The sequence below is a fragment of the Equus caballus genome, chromosome 5, assembly GCF_041296265.1.
Source record: "Equus caballus isolate H_3958 breed thoroughbred chromosome 5, TB-T2T, whole genome shotgun sequence".
NCBI lineage: Eukaryota > Metazoa > Chordata > Mammalia > Perissodactyla > Equidae > Equus > Equus caballus.
In genome coordinates this window covers 43,516,635-43,533,153 of record NC_091688.1, presented here as the reverse complement: position 1 = coordinate 43,533,153, position 16,519 = coordinate 43,516,635, and the positions used below count along the sequence as shown (strand labels likewise).

Here is a 16,519-nt window from a genome sequence, read left to right as displayed (position 1 = left end):
GTGTGATGAGAGGAATAATTTCTCTGTTGTAATGGAAAGAGTCCTGGTCTGGGACCAGAGCTACCTGGAGTCTTGTCTCTTCAAGGCAGTCATTAGCTTTAGATCCCCACAGGTTCATTTGTCTGGGATTCAGAGTCCTCTTCTGTAGAATGACAGGGTGGGACCGGACTATTCCTGGGGGTCTTTGTAGCTCTCATCTTCTGAAGGTCTACGATCCTACTCAGGTTTGGAATGGTATCTAGAGAATCCTTTGGAATGAGTGATAGGATCCAGAATTCCTACTCTGAAGTCAGGTTGATCTGGGCAGACTTCCCCATAGGAGGGATTTTGTAGACATGATTGGCATGTGCTCTGTAGGTCACAAAGCACTTTCATACCATTATCTGATTTTATCTTTGTGAGAAACTGATGAAGCATCTTCACTGCCATCTTCATATGAGGAAACTAAAGCCCAGAGAGCTAAATGGCGAATTAAGTGCTAAGTACTTTCGATTAGTTATCTCACTTTAGATTAATTACCTCATTTAATTCACACAATAATCCTATGACTTTTCTAATTCTTCTTCTTCCTCATTTCATTCTTTCTCTTCTTCTTTATTCTTCATCCTTCTCCTCTTTCTCTTCCTTCTTCTTCTTCTTTCCATTTTTTTTTTCCATTTTATAGATAAGGAGGCCAAGGCTCATGGAGGTTAAGTAGCTTTCACCTCATTAGCAAGTACTAGAGCTCAGATTAAACCACAGATCTGTCTTAACGGAAATCTCTGCTCACAAGCTTGGTCAGAATCTTAAATGCCTCTAGGGGCTGGAGGGTTACATAAACAAATGAAATGACCCAGGAGGATGGATTATTTCACTTTCCTTTAATTTCACCAAAGAAAAATAAGACCACAAGTAAAATAATGAAAGGGAATTCACACTACATTTCATTGTAGATATAGTAAAAAATGATGGAGAATTGTAGAACATAAAAGTATATCTCCTATCTAAGAAGGACAGCTGTAAATCAGGTTGATGGAAGGTAGGCTCACCTAAGCCAGAAATTTTGACTTTAGAAGAAAAGTTAGATATCCGGAATCTTAAGTAAAATTTCTCTATTTCTAAATACCAAAGATTACTTACAAATTTATGTAGGCAACAGATAAAAAGCTATCCCATCTTGTCTGTATCTGGTTCACAGGATGCCAGTTTATTATTTCTGTCCTGCACTGCGCTGTTTTCAAGGGCCACTCCATAGCATTAGCTGAGCACCTGCTGTAAAGCCATCAGGCAACAGCCAGCCATTGATCCAGCTGCGCCTGTTGCTTGTGGTTAGCATTTACTGTGAGCAGATGTTCGATATTTTGAATATCATTCTTGGCTGGATGCTTTTGTATAAAATAATTGTCTTAGTCCTTACAACAACTCAGGAAAGAAAACTTAATTCTCTCCATTTTGCAGATGAGTAAATTAATACTCAGGTAGGTTTTAACACAGCTGTAAATAGCCAACCTGGAATGTTAGACTCAGCTCTGACCTAATGTTCTCTTCATTCTGTAGAGTTGCCTCGCTCTTTGAGGTGATTTTAATTGCTTTGAGTCAGGAAACTTATCCTCTTTTGTATCTATCTGATTAGAATCTGAGACGAGGAGGAAGGTAGGGGCCTGGAGAGAAGATACCTTTGCCACCCCTCATCATCCCCACCACCAGATCTGCTAGAGATGTAAAAGAAACCAAGAGGGTGGAGAAAGAGGAAGAAAACAAGAATCTCCTCCTTCATAGTCCAGAAGTGTCAACACTGGGGCAGACACTCCTGTACTCTGTAGGTGACTGCAACGACAAGCATATAGGGAGGGGACCAGCTGCTGGAATGCCAATTTGGGTGATGAGCCAGGCAGATGCCAACGAATTGTCTCATGGTCTAAGCCAAACCCAGAACCATTTATATAAAGACAGCCCTCTGTCCAGACACCTCAGCCTGAATGACTGCTTGCCTGTGAGGAGGGTGAGTCTAAACGTTTGGTACTGGGATTGGGATGGGGATGATGATCAGGGGTACCCAGATTCACAAGGGTGAGGCATAGTGAGGGGAGAAACTGGGAGCAGGGGAAGAGCAGTACATCTGCCTGAGAGAAAAGTCTAGCGGACTTTTGGAGACATAAGAAGAATATCCATGGAGTTTGTGTGAAGAACTGGGTCACAGAAGTCAGCATATTTGCCTTTGATAACATGGCTTCATCCTCAGGTACCATTTTCCTTCATCAGGACCTCTCTCATTGGAAAATATGCATACGTAATTTACACTTTGTGACCAGAGTTGTGTGTAGGAGGGTTACTTTCCCCAAGGGCATATGTATTTAGATATTCTGCACAAAAGGAGAATGGAAGGCTTTGCCCTTTATTAGAAGCGTTTTCAGCATTTCAGAAGTTTACTGAGAACTGTTTTGTTGGATGAGCTAATAGTCAAATCAGCCCTCCTGCTGTGCTGGTTTCTTGGCTGCCTGTACATGAACAGGCAGATTTGGGGAGAGGGCGCAAGAGTGTGGACTGCCCTCTGCTTCTCCCTGGCTAAGTGTGTTGTTGGTTAGTATGCCTGCACCCACCTGATTGTAATGTTTCTGCTGAGTAGAGCTTTACGTGGGGCTGAATGTCAGTCTTGGAATTTAGGAAGCTTGTATTTTCTGGATTATAACCACACCCTGCCTCTCAGAAGGGCCAGGGGGAAAATATTTCTGGAGCTAGCCAACTGTATCACTTCAGGTTATTAATGACAGCAACCTCCCTGGGCAAGTTGTGATGTTGGTTCTGAGCCTTTCCAAAGTTGACATGTTTTGCATATGTCCATGCAGGCCTGTTTAAACAAATTCACCCAAAAAGATTGAATATAGAGACACAAATGTTTCATGTTGGGTTTGAGCTGCCCAATAACTGACTGGATCCTTCACTTTCCAATAGATGCTCGAAGTGCAGACTATTCCAGAGTGCTTGTTCCCATCTGTGCATTTTTATATGTTTGTACATATCTGTGTGCTGCCAGCACGCGTGTGTGAGGATGTCCAAGCTCCTGTGAGTGTGGAGTCTCCACTTTGGGCTATGGCCTTGGGAGGACTATGTTATTTCTACTTTCTGCAGAGCTCCCTCTCACCACTTAGGACCTGGGAAAGTGATGGGAATCCTCTTGTCATCAGCAGCCTCTTGTGCTGGACACTGGTATGCCCACTCTCCAAGGGGAGACCCTGGACACCTGCAACCCTGGCTGTGCCTTTGAAACTCCCTTAGGTCAGGACCTCAGTGTGACATTTGTGTGACCTAAAGACGACTAATTTTGAGTTTGATTAACTCAATAAGGTTGAGGGTGGAGGAGGAAAGGTCAGGGAAGAAACAGGGTGTCTTCCCCTAGGTCCTGACGCCTTCTCCCCAACAACTCTCACCCTCCTGACCCTGGTCTTTCTACCCTCAGGTCCCGCCCACCTGCCTGCATCAGAACCATGTGTGACCAGCAGCAGATTCAGTGTTGCCTGCCACGCCCCAACTGCTGTGCGAAGGGTTCCTTCTTCTGCCCTTCCCAGGCCCCCTGTGCCAAGAGCCAGCTGGTGGTCCAAGTCCCTTGTGAGGTGCAAATTGTGGAATGCCCCGCACCATGCCCAGCTCAAGTTTCCCAGGTGAAGTGCCAGGCTCCATGCCAGTCTAAGACGCTACAGGTGAAGTCTCAGGCACCATGCCAATCTGAGACCAAACAGGTGAAGTCCCAGGCACCATGTCAGTCTGAGACCACCCAAGTGAAGTGCCAGGCTCCATGCCAGTCTGAGGTTTCCTATGTGCAATGTGAAGCTCCATGTCCTGTTGAGACCTGCTACGTAGAATGTCCTCCAGTTTGTTACACAGAAACTTATCTGGAATGCCCTATCCAGACTTATATACCGTGTCTAGTTCCTCAGCCTGCCCAGACTTACATAGAGAGTCCCCCAGTGTGCCACATTGAGGGATTTTCCACCCAGGGCCAATATCAGGGCTCCTACAGCAGCAGCGCCCTCCAGCGTCAGTCCCGGGCTGCATTTAGCGCTTACGCACCCCAATACCAGATCCAGGACTCTTACCGGAGCTTCACCGCACAGCGTCGCTCTCAGAGCACCGGCAGATGCCTCCCTCCTCGCCAGCTGCAGCCTTCTTACCGCAGCTGTTCCCCACCACGACGTTCTGAGCCCCACTACAGCGGCTGCCTGCCATCAAGACGCTCTTCAGGTTCCTATAACTACTGCACCCCACCCCGCCGCTCTGAGCCCATCTATAACAGTGACTGTTCTCGGGGTCCTTCTTCAGGGGGCTCTCAGAGATGCGGACCCAAGTGTCGAATAGAGATTTCCTCCCCGCGCTGCCCCAAGCAGGTTCCCCCACAAAAGTGTTCTGTTCAGATTCCTCCCATAAGACGCTGCTCTGAGAGTTGTGCCTCACGACCCTCCTGGGGTACCTCCTGCCCGGACCTGAGGCCACGTGTAGAGCCGCATCCACTCCCAAGCTTCCGTCCACCCCGGCGTCTGGACCAATGTCCAGAGCCATCACTACCGAGATGTCCACTTCCTGTCCCACGTCCATATCCACGTCCAGAACCATGCATAAGTCCAGAGCCCCGCCCATGCCCTCCACCACGGCAACTTTCAGAACCCTATCTGTGTCCGGAACCACGTCCAGCCCCACGTCATCGCCCAGGGCAGTGTGAGCTTCCAGAGCTACGTCCACGTCCGCAGCCCTGTGAACGCCCAGAACCTCGCCCGCTTCCAGAGCCAGTCCCCCTTCCAGCACCCTGCCCAAGCCCAGAGCCATGTGTGGAGCCTAGGCGCTATCCCAGCCCGTGCTTGGGCTCAAATCCAATTCCATACCCAGAAGACCTAGGCTGCTGTGAGTCCAGTCCATGCCGCCTGGACACAGAGGCCCCCAGCTGTGGCCCAGCTGGTTATGATCAGTGGCGAGAGAGTGGTGCTGGCTGTGGATCTTGTGATGTGTTTCCAGAGCCGTGGGGTCTGGGTGGTGGTGGAGACCAAAGAGGCACTTATGCTGGAGTGAAAGGTGGGGCACCTGCTGGAGCAAAGGGTTCCTATTTTTAAAGGAAGCGTGCCTGAGATGTTCCTGTCTCCTGCCCTGAAAACGTTGCTCCTCCTTTCCTAGGAGCCACAATTTCCAATACGTGCTTGTTTGCATCTCTCCAAAGACATTCAGAGGCTCCCTGCTGCCGAGGTGATGTCCAAACTCCTTTGCATGTCATCTCAGGATCCACACCTGGATATCAGACACCTCTCCAGTCTGACTCCTCCTCTGTACACAGTTCTAGCCAGACCAGTCTGGCCACCGGGCACATCTTGGGTGTTCCTCAGGACATACCTTAGGTGTCTCTGCCTCCAAGCCTCTGCTCATTCTTTCCCACCTGCCTGAACCACTTCTCTGCTACTCCCAGCATCTGAAACCCAATCCATCTTTCAAGATCTCTTCCTTGGAGCCTCTTTTGCTTGCTCCTACCCACAGAAGCCTGTGCTGACTTCCTAGAACTCATTGCCTTGTCCACACCACCCATTTGGCAACTGCTTTGCAACATGTCTTGAATTATTTTTTCACTTTTCAGGTGTGTCTGTCTGACCTTCCCAACTAGGTTGTAAACTCCCATTTGAGAGGAGCCTGAATATTCCTTAAGTCCATGCTTCTCTTGGGGCAGGCAGCTGCTCCGCAAGTCTTGCGAGTTTGCAGCTTGAGCTGTCCTGATGGTCAACCCCAGGACTGGGCACAAGAGGAGACCATGCAACAATAAAGATGATGATACCCTTATAGCCTGTGTCCTGCATACTGCCTTTGTGTTACTCCTTCCTGACTCTCGGGATGAGCTTTTATTTTTTTATTCATTATTTTTCTTCTTGGGTTTATTGCACCTGTGGCTAAGCTTTCCTTAGAAAGACCAGGTGTGCTACTTTGTGGGTTTTCTATCTCCTGTCAGTGTCCCCGGCCCCTGATGGGAAAGGATGAATGAAAAGGCGTGAGTATGAGGAGAAGGGAAGATAACTCTTGCTCCTCAATCTAAGGATAATGGTCTTCAGGCCTGGGTTGGGCAGGTCCAGCTCTGGGGCTGTAGTCACAGCCATGTGACCTCTGTGGTGTCAGGGGAGGGGAGAGGGAGTCTGTGGGGACTCTCTGAGATACTCTGCACAGGATGCACTCTTCTTTCTTTCAGAATAAACCATTTGCACTTTTTTTTTGACACAATAGGAAAAGAAGCATCTGAGGCTGACTCTGCATTCCTTCATTGCTCCCAAATCTCGTTAGTCATGGGTGGTCTTGGCAGCATGAAGGTGGGGCTTGGAGAGGCGGAATAGCCAGGATCTGGCTGGAGAATGAGTGTTCCTGAGGAGAGCCTTTCCCCAGAGGGAGAAAGTGCCCTGAGGCAAGCAGGGTCCATGGAGTCTGAAAGGGCTACTTCTGGGAGGATAGCAGGGTCAGCTCTGGCCTGGGCCCCTGGAGGTCTGATCCAGTGCCATATTGCAGAGGGTCCCGCAGCTCCAGCTCCATCGTAGGACACCACAGATCCAGGGTCTGGCTCTAAGTATGTCTTTCCTCTGCCCCAGGGATCTAGTCCTGCAATGTCAGTGGTGGAGACCCAAGAGGTAAAATCCTAGGTTATATAAAGGAAAACTGAGACTTTTTATGTGAAATCCATTCATTCATTTATTTATTGACAAATGTTCATTGCTTACCTGCTAGGAAGGCACTGGTAAAAGGGACAGACATAATCCTTGTTTGCTCCCAGAGATCTTATATCCTAGCACGTTCTCAAAGTGTGGTATCTGGACCAGCAGCATCAGCATCACCTGGGACCTCGCGAGAAATGCAATACATCACCCGAGACCCACTGAAGCAGAGACTCTGGGAGTGAGGCCCTGAAAGCTGTGTTTTAACCAGCCCTCCAGGTGTTTCTGATGTTCGATAATCTTTGGTTGTTACTAGTTTAGTTAAATATCTTATGAATATTAAATATAAAATATGAATATGTATATGAATATGTGTGTTTGTGATTATATATATATCTCCTCTAATATCCACAATTGCCCGTCACACAGGCATTAGTATCTTGCCCTTTCTCAGAGTTGGAAACCTAAGCACACAGGATTTATGTGACTTGCCTAAGATTTACAGCCAGACTTGATTTTAAGCCTACACTCTTTTCTGCTATACATGGCACCTTTCGTCTCAGTCACAGAGATCTCTTCTGTATCAACCAGTCATTTTTCTAATACAATTTTGGAGTTATCTCATTTATTAAACAGATTATTTTCCTCAGTTCCACATTTACCCTTCTTTTAAAATCCAGGCTGCCCTAGGACTGCATCTGCTCTGTGGCACATGCCCCCAGGGGCCTGGCAGGGCCTAGTGGCTCCCACAGGACATCCTTAGGTTTCCATTGCCCAGGACCCTGGGTGGGCGTGAGAAGGCAGAATGAGGAGAGGCTTAGAAGCTCCAGAAAGGGGATTCTCATTAGATCTCTCCCCCTGTTGTCTCAAACACACCCCTGGACAAGGATCCCCTTGTCTGGAGGATGAGTGGGGAGCATTCCATCCTCTCAAGGTACAGAAGAAGCACAGACTTGGCTGTGAAAGGACACTCACTTCTAAGAAGCCCACCCTCCCCTCCAGCTGGAGGCTATAGGTCATGACACAGGCTCTTTATTGTAATGACCCATGGCCTGGACTGTCAGGGATAGATTCTGGTCTCCGGGATAACTAGGCCTGGGTATGGAAAGGGACTGGATGATGGTGGGATAGAGGGGTCTCTGGGTGAGTCAGGATAGGGCTGAGCCAAGGAATCCCTGACAGCCTGGTGCTCTCTCCCAGAACAGGACTGTGCGTGAACCAGCCTCAGTGCCATCTCTGTAGCCAGAGGAGCTCAGGGCCAAACCCTCCTCCTGGGAAGGTAGTCTGAATTGACCTCAAAGGTCCTCCACTTCCTCTGACAGGATGCCCAGCCCTGAGCCCCCAGATACGCCCACAGTGAAAAGTTACAGCTCATCTATAGCAGCCCAGTGGAAAGGGGCACCAAGAATACATGTGTTGCATGTCCTTTTGTGGGCTTTGCATGTTTCTTTGCTTGTACCTATGTGTCTGTTGCTTCTGTCTGTATGCTTTAAAAGCTTGGGGCTTTAAAAATGCATTGGCAATGGAGACTGTGACCTTGGGATCATGGTTCAACATTGGCTCTGGACGACCCTTCTCAGTCATCCCTTCCACTCCCCACCCTCTACTCTTTCACTCAAAACCTGCCTCCCAGCTCCCTGCCTTTCCTTCTATGGCTACCATTTGAACAAAACTTAAAGTGTCCCTAGGACCAGGGCTGAGATTTCGAATTCCAGAGCAAAAAGGACCATCTACAAAGCCCTTTAAAGGTCCTCAAATACCTGCAAGAGAGACACCCTTTTGAATCTCACACTAATCTGAGGCAATACACAATAGCATTGTCTCCATTTCACATTTTGGCAGACTATTGCCCAGAAATGCAACACATGGGCCAAGTCACAAGCAATGTGAGGCAGAGGTGAACCATGCTCCTATGCCTGACATCCAGCCATTTTGCCACCAAATGAGGGCCTGGCTTCCAGAGATGGGGCTTAGTAGTCCAACTAAATGTCAAAGAGATCAGGTCTAAAGATCATGCTTCCCATCTTGGAATCCTGCTTATATCTCTCTTCAATTCTCTGGTCTTTCTTCTTTCTAAAACTCCCTCCCTGGGATTAGCATCCTCACTGTAGAATAAGGGAAATGTACTGGCTGTGTTCAGTGGTGTCTTCTAGACCAGGGGAGTTATCCATAATTCCTCTTTGTCACAGGCACTAGGCTTATATGAAATGACCTTGGAACACACTTAAAGATGCAGAGTTCCAGGGTCATTCCAGATCTATTAATTTGAATTTCCAGAAAGAGAATCTAGGACTTCCATTTGAAAATTATTCTGATCAGGTGGAGGTAGAAACCATTGCTATATGAACACCCAGCTTTATGAGCTTACTGGATATCTACAAGGAGGGTTGAAACAAGTGCACATCTGACCACAGCATGAGTAGGATATGGGCATAGTGGCAAAAATGGAACTGACTGTTAACTGTTTTTTTGTGGGAAGTTTTATGTAATTACCCTGTATACGGAGTCAAATTTTCTACTCCTCAGTCTAGAAGCACCTCAAGACTAAGGAGCCCCTACTTTTCTCTCAGTTAAATCCCCGACTCTACTGCCGCCAAAAACACCCAGAATGGGGATCTTGTGCATTGCTGAGGGAGAGAGGTTGTCTGGTATATGTTACAGATATTTTTACTGGGAGAGGGTAGGCCTAGTTTTGGTATATCTCTCCTTTACCTAGGCATTACCCCAACACTGATAGGGAGAAATTCCATATCCCATATTTTGTCCTACAGACTAGGATAGTCTTGGATGAACAAGCAAATAGAACTGTCATGCATCAGGGAATAGCTCACCTGTTTATAATGGGATAGAAAGGTAGATAGTAGTAATCAGAAGACAGGCAGTACACATGTGGATACTTCATTGACGCGTAGGAGAATAGCCAGGCGGTGAACAAGGCTTAGTCCTTGGCCATTGCATACTCCTGATTTCTGACATCGTTGGCCATCCAAGAGGATTCACATGCCTATGGCCTGAAACTAGTTAGAAAGAGAGAGTGATGCATGATGATCCATGTGCTTCCCCATCATTAGTGACCATCAAACCCATTCATCCAAAAGATGAAGCTTCCTGACCTGGAAGACTAAACTAGAAGTATTTGGAAGCCTAGGATTAATCCAAGCTGTGCCAAACCTATCCATCATGTTCCTTACCACGTCTTGTCATAGGAACCCTGAACTGGGTTAACACCTTTCCTGTGTTCTCTAGTGTTATATCTGTCAGGAAGAAAACTACTTATCAACTTCCATCAATGTATCCACTCATTTGAGAAATATTTATTGAGACTCAGCTATCTGCCAGGAACTATTCTTGGTCTCAGAAATACAATGGTGAGCAAGGCAGACACTGCCTTGTTCACATAGAGTTTGAGAGACAATAGAGTGTGTGAGAGCTTCGACCTGAGACACACAGGGTACCATGGAAGCCCATAGGAGGGGTATTTGAGTGGGTCAAGTGCCTAGAGGAGGCAACTACAATCAGAGATATGAAAGATAAGTGGGAGTAACCTAATGAATGGAGGAAAGAGGATTGTGTTTCAGGCAGAGACAACAGCAGGTGTATTGTTAGCATAACTGACATGATGACAGACAGCCAGGCAGGGGTATTTCCTACTTACCTGATCATAATTCCTGGTTCCTAACACGCGTAAGGTGCCAGGACTCCATCCTTATCCTGCTCTAATAAACTTCTCAACATCTTAGAGGAAAAGTTGAGAAGAAACTGACCTAAATTTCAGATGACTCCAAGTTATGAGAGAGTATTGAAGAGTAGACATTTGATTCAAGATGGGTTGGAATAATAGACTTAATCTGACAAGATAAAGTGTAATTAAGATAAATGTGAAGTTCTGAATTTAAGGTAAAGATCAACTGCATTTGCTGAAGATGAGTGGGTATATGTACAGCTGCACATATGGAGAAAGCTTGGTTGATTAAAATTTTAGTATGGGCCAAGAGTGAGATTGGCTGTGTCATCTCTTGTTCATGGTGATGAATTCTTGCTCTTGGTGTTCAACTCTTGTTCTTAATAGTTAGGCATGACAGCGCTGCCCTGCTTGGCCCAGACAATGCACACCTGGGCTGTGTGTCCAAGATGGGTCAAATGGGAGTGAGGCTGAAGGATGATGATTTACTGTGCACCAGCCACCACCTGATGAGGAAACCTACATCCTTCCCCAAACTCACAACTTGATAAGATGCTATTATTTGCTCCAATTGATAGACAATGTCGCACACACACACACACAAATCCAGCGAGGTTAACCAATTTATCTGGTCACACGTCTAAGACCTGTTAATTCCAGAATCCAAACCCAGGCTAATCTTGCTCCCAAACTGGTCTACCTTCCTGTGGAAGGAAGAGAAATGTTGTGTTTTAAAAGAAGTAGCATTTCCCATTCTTTGAAAGGCTTTCTTTCAGAAAAAATAAAACTCAAGAGCTTAAATCCAGTGGATGGAAACCATAAGGGAAGGATTCTGGCGAGAAGTAAAGAAAATAATCAGAACTGTTTGGAAATGGAAAGCACTGTTTATCCATGCATTCAACAGATATTTACTCAAATATTAATTGAGTTCTTACTATGTGCCAGGCGCTCTTCTGGATGCTTGGGATATATCAGTTGAAAAAGCAAAGATTCATGTTCTTAAGGAGTCAATATTCTAGCGGAGGAAAACAGATAATAAACAACCAACACATATTTTTAAAAATTACATAGCATATTAAAATATCCAAACTTCTTTGAAATAGGAACAAATATAGCAATGAGATGATCTGGGCAGGCATCCCAAACAGCATAAGAAGGGGAGGAGGACCGAGTTCCGTGTGTGGGAAAAAGGGGCCCAGAGGGGTGTGGAGCCATGAACCAGCGTGCAGGAATAGAAAGGGCATTGGAGAGGTGTCATGAGGCGTGAGTTTGATCCCACCTCCACCACTTACTAGAAGAGACGTCTTAGCTTAGACAATTTCTCTGACTCTCAGTTCTTTCATCTATAAAATGCAGCTAAAAACATATGTATACCTGTCTGAGTCACAATGAGGCTACAATAATTTGTTAAAAACGCTTTGTGTGGGCCCGGTGGTGTAGCCATTAAGTTTGTACTTTCCACTTGGGCGGCCAGGGTTTCGCCGGTTGGGATCCCAGGCACACACCTATGCACCACTTATCAAGCCATGCTGTGGCAGGTACCCCACATATAAAGTAGAGGAAGTTGGGCGCGGATATTAGCTCAGGGCCAATCTTCCTCAGCAAAAAGAAGAGGATTGGTGGTGGATGTTAGCTCAGGGCTAATCGTCCTCAAAAATAAATAAATAAATAACTGCTTTGTATATTACAAAACACAACAAATATATTTGCTTTTGGCAGTGAGATGTTCAATCCTAAGCAGAGAAGTAGAGGAAAGAGATGACAATTGGCTCTGAGGAACTGCCCATTTGATGAGGGAGGTTGGCCACAAAGGCAGGTCAAGTCCAGGCCTAAGCAGAGGCAGGAGAAACGCAAACAGGAATGAGTGTGATCAGCTGGGGCAAGTCAGGAGAGGCTTGGGGGAGGAGGAATTAAAGGAGTGATGGGACATGGAATGGCAGACAAGAGAGAGGTGGGGTGATTGGTGATGGAAAATGCTCAGGCAAATGCTGAATCTAGAAGAAGTAAACGATTTTGGAACAGGCAGCTCAGATACCATGGTGAACCTTGAGTTCAAGGATAGTGAGATCAGCAGCTATCACAAATTGTCACCAGTATGTCAATGCCACCTAGCCACTTTACCAGTGGCATGATTTCTCCGGTCAGCCAGAGGGAGAGGACGTACCAGGAGGGAGGCTCTCAATCAATCAGAAATACTTATTAGGCTTGAATCAAGATTGGGCCCTTAGTCACTGAAAGGCCTTCTGACTTGACCCAGCCTGGATAAAAAGACTGAATTGAGCAATCATTTATTAAACAGTTATTTCCACAGCATCTCATCAGCATTCTTCAGAGGTTTGCTTTGTTCAGTCAGAATCTCAGGAGCTGTTTCGAATGAGTATAGTCTTAATCATCCTGGAGCAAAGCAGGGTTTCTCACCCTCAGCACTAGTGACAATTTAGACTGGATACTTCTTTACTATGGGAGTGCTGTCCTGGTATTGTAGGGTGTTAAGCAGCATGCCTGGCCTCTACTCACTAGATGACAGTATGGAACACAACCCCTCCCCAACAGCTATGACAACTGAACAGGTCTCCAGATTGTCAAATCCTCCCCCTGGAGGCATGGGGATAGGAGTAGGGTTGGGCAAATTCCACATAGTCTCTCTCACCGAGAGCCTTTGAGTTAGAGGAAGGGAATTCAGGCCTTGCCCTCAGGGCACTCCCAGTCCAACAGAGAATCCCATCCTCCCTTGATAGTGCAGTCCAGTGGGTTTGACTATGTACAGCAGAGCAAAACTCTGCCTGATCTTTTTGCCCAATCCTCCCACCTTCCAGATGCTATATCAGACAAAGTTCCACTGCTGTTCATAGGGTTTTCATGGCCAATTTTTTCAAAACTGGGTGGCTGTTTCCTTCTTCCTAGTCTGTCTTTGTCTGGAAGTTCCACTGTAACCTGTCCACCATGGGTGACCCTGCGGGTATTTGAAATACCAAAGCAACATGCAGCCACCACAGCGTGACAACCAACAGGCAGGTGGTGTGTTTCCCTGACGGGGAAACGAACTGGGGCCACAGTGGTGAAAGCTCAAAATCTTAACCACTCAACCACTAGGGCTAGCTTAAGGATCTATAGAAGCTTCTTACTGTTCCCCTGAGGGAACTGAGTTCTGATAATGGAAGGGTAGATAATCTTGGCTATTATGGCTATTGTGAGTAGATTATCTGTGACTATAGTTGTTATAATTGTCTGGCAAATTTATCCAATAGCTCAGAATACTCTCCTGCTTGATTTGCCAAGGACTGCAGCAGCAACCCGAAAAAATTATAAGTAAGGATTTCCATTGTCTTAAAAAATCATTAACAAAGGACATTTTAACACAAAGAGAAGACATTTGTTAGAAGATAGTTGGTTAATATGGTTTATGGGTAAAACGAGAAAGAGAGAAAATGCATTGGGATCTTCAATAAACATCTCCACTCTTCTGTTCTTCTGGGTCCCCCAGTGAACATAACCAAATAATTGAAAATAAGTAAAGAAATCATACCATATAAGAATGCATTATGTATTAAGGTTGATGGTATGATTGAGTTTGGAAAATCTTGAGATGTCAGTTAAAACTAGGGAGAACCTGGTTGCTTAATTCTGAGAATTTGGGCAGACAGACTGGTACAACAAATCTCTCTTAGTCAAAGTAGTGATTTTAGAGATAAGTTGATACTCCTGAAAAACCTTAGAGTTTTGTGTTCCTCTAGTGACCCAAGGATAAATACTACAGACCATAATTCCTTATCTGAAACCCTTGGCGCCAGATGAAATTGAGAACATTTTTTCTTCTTCAAGGAGGGTAGTACAGTGAAGATAATGGATTAGTGACACTACAGGTACGCTTCAGAGTTGGTCATGTCCAACCTCAACAGCACGGAATTCAAACAAAGGAGCCTAACACCTTGGGTGGGCATGATGTATGGTTCCGATCTCCCACACCCTACAGCTTCAGGGCTCCTTCCCCCTTGGGGAGGCCATTAATATTTCTGCAACAGAACATATGAATATTCACAGTAAGGTGAAGTGACCTGACTGGCAGTTCGGGTCAGTTTTTTTGCCACCAAATGAGTGTCGTCAACAATCAGACGAGAAACTCAGTTTTCAGAGGTCTTTGGATTTGGGAATTGTGAATAAGGGATTGTGGATCTGTGGTAACATTGGGGGATTATCAGTAATAGTGTTTCCTCACCTCATTCCCTACCGCTATTGTCCTCTCTCCCAGGGTCTCCCACACGGGCCCCTTCGATATTAGCGTCCAACACTAATGTGATTATCCTTACTCTCTGAAAATGACAAACATACAGGTAACAATAGTAAAATTAAACTAAGACCTTCAGCAGACTTCTGGTGAACATTCAGTAAAACCCTAGTGACTGATCCTGGCCATGGCCTCCCCACAACCTGATCCTGGTCTTCTTTTCAGCTTCATCTTGCGCCTCACTCTCCCTCCCCACTGCATCTCATAAGCCCTACACTCCACTCAAGTTGGACCACTCACTACTCACAGAGATCACCTGCATCCTCCCGCCCTGCACACATTCTCACACTGTTGCTTATGCGTTGAATGCCCTCCTTCCTCCTCTCCACTGTCTCCAGGGATCAAAGTCTTACCACCTTTTGAAGCCTATGTCCTATCAGACCTCTTTGCCGAATCTTTCCTGAAACACTTCCTCAGAATTCCTCTCTCTTTCATCTATTTTCCCAGACTAATTTGTATCCTCTCTCTGAACAGCCTGTACCACTTATTGGCTCTCTTTTTATTTATCCCACTTGGGATTTACTAGTTTTTTGGTTCTGTGGGTTGATGGTTTTCATGAAATTTGGAAAATTTTTTACCTTTATTTTAAGATATATTTCCTCCACATTCTATTTATTTTCTTCTTCTGGGACTCTAAGTACCTGTGTATTAGACTGTTAGCTATTATTTAACAGATTACCAATTACCCATTCATTTTCTTTCAATCTTTTTCCCTTTTTTTCATTTCAGTTTGGATAACTTCTTGAAGTTCAAGTTCACCAATCTGTTTTTCTGTAATTTGCAGTCTGCTAAGATCATCAAATAACTTTTTGACATATTTAATTTTGCCCATATTTGTTTTTTAAGATATTGTGTTTTTCATTTTTAGAATTTCCATTTGGTTATTTTTGAGCATGGGAAACACAAGAAATTTATATTGCAGAAAGCAAGCAATTTTAAATTGAAGATTGAGTATGGCTGTTCTTAAGTTTACCGGTGACACCACTTCAAGTCACTATTTAAGGAAGCCTGTGTGGCTGCTCTCTTCTCTTCATCTTTCTCATTTTTATTTTACCTCAACCCTTCAGATTTGCCCCAGGAAACTGAAAATTCTTTTTAGGCTATAATTTAATGCAATATCACTATCTTTAGTCCTCTTTTCCTATATAGTCACTCTAAATCTACATTTATAAGGCCAAATTCACTGAAGTATATAGGAGGATGAAAATGACATTTAGTTTGAACAAGATCCACCTACTTTGAAAGGTATCTTTTATTCCCACTGTCCATTAAAATCTATCTTTACATATATTTCTCCTTATGTCTGTCTATCTATCTACCTACCTAACTATGTATCTATCTATCCATCTTCTGAATGTCACCAAGTACAACAGACTATCTTGCCTACTTCCAATTTGCTGTCTTAATTAATTTGTAGATCCTGCAAAGAAGATATTTCCATCATTACCTCCATTTAAAAGATCAGAATGCTGAGGTTCAAAGAAGTTGAATACTTTGCTGAGGTCTCTAAGGCCTCTTTTCTCAACCACTGTGCCACACACACGCACATAACTTAGACATGTAGATTTTCACACCAAGCCATATAGATCCAAGGGTCCAGATGGAAAATTAGTATCCATGTTGAAAAGAAAGGAGGAGTTGTGTGACCAGGGTCCATAAGTGTGAATAGACGGCTGTGAAGAGGGCCATATCCACAGAAAATAAGATACCTGAGGACTCTGGGAATGGTGGTGTCCCTTTACACCCACCACAGTCCCCATCTTAAGCAGGTGCTTTCCTAGCCAGAGGTGGCTACCATGAGCTTCATGGAGGGAGGGGCTGCCAGTCATCACCCAGTCATAGGACACTTGTGGGTGGCAGGAGGCAGTCCTCTCATGCCCAGGTCCTTTCTCACATGTTGGGGCAAGA

The 16,519-nt window shown here is 45.3% G+C and overlaps 1 protein-coding gene across 1 annotated transcript; it reads left to right on the top strand.

Moving 5' to 3' along the window:
* Nucleotides 1-1,930: 1,930 nt before the first annotated feature.
* Nucleotides 1,931-5,790, top strand: KPRP (keratinocyte proline rich protein). Its single transcript, XM_014739974.2, has 2 exons — nt 1,931-1,981; nt 3,437-5,790. Exon 2 carries the CDS (start codon nt 3,465-3,467, stop codon nt 5,076-5,078), a length of 1,614 nt encoding a protein of 537 aa, XP_014595460.1. The 5' UTR covers nt 1,931-1,981; nt 3,437-3,464; the 3' UTR covers nt 5,079-5,790.
* The last annotated feature ends 10,729 nt before the right edge of the window (nt 5,791-16,519 follow it).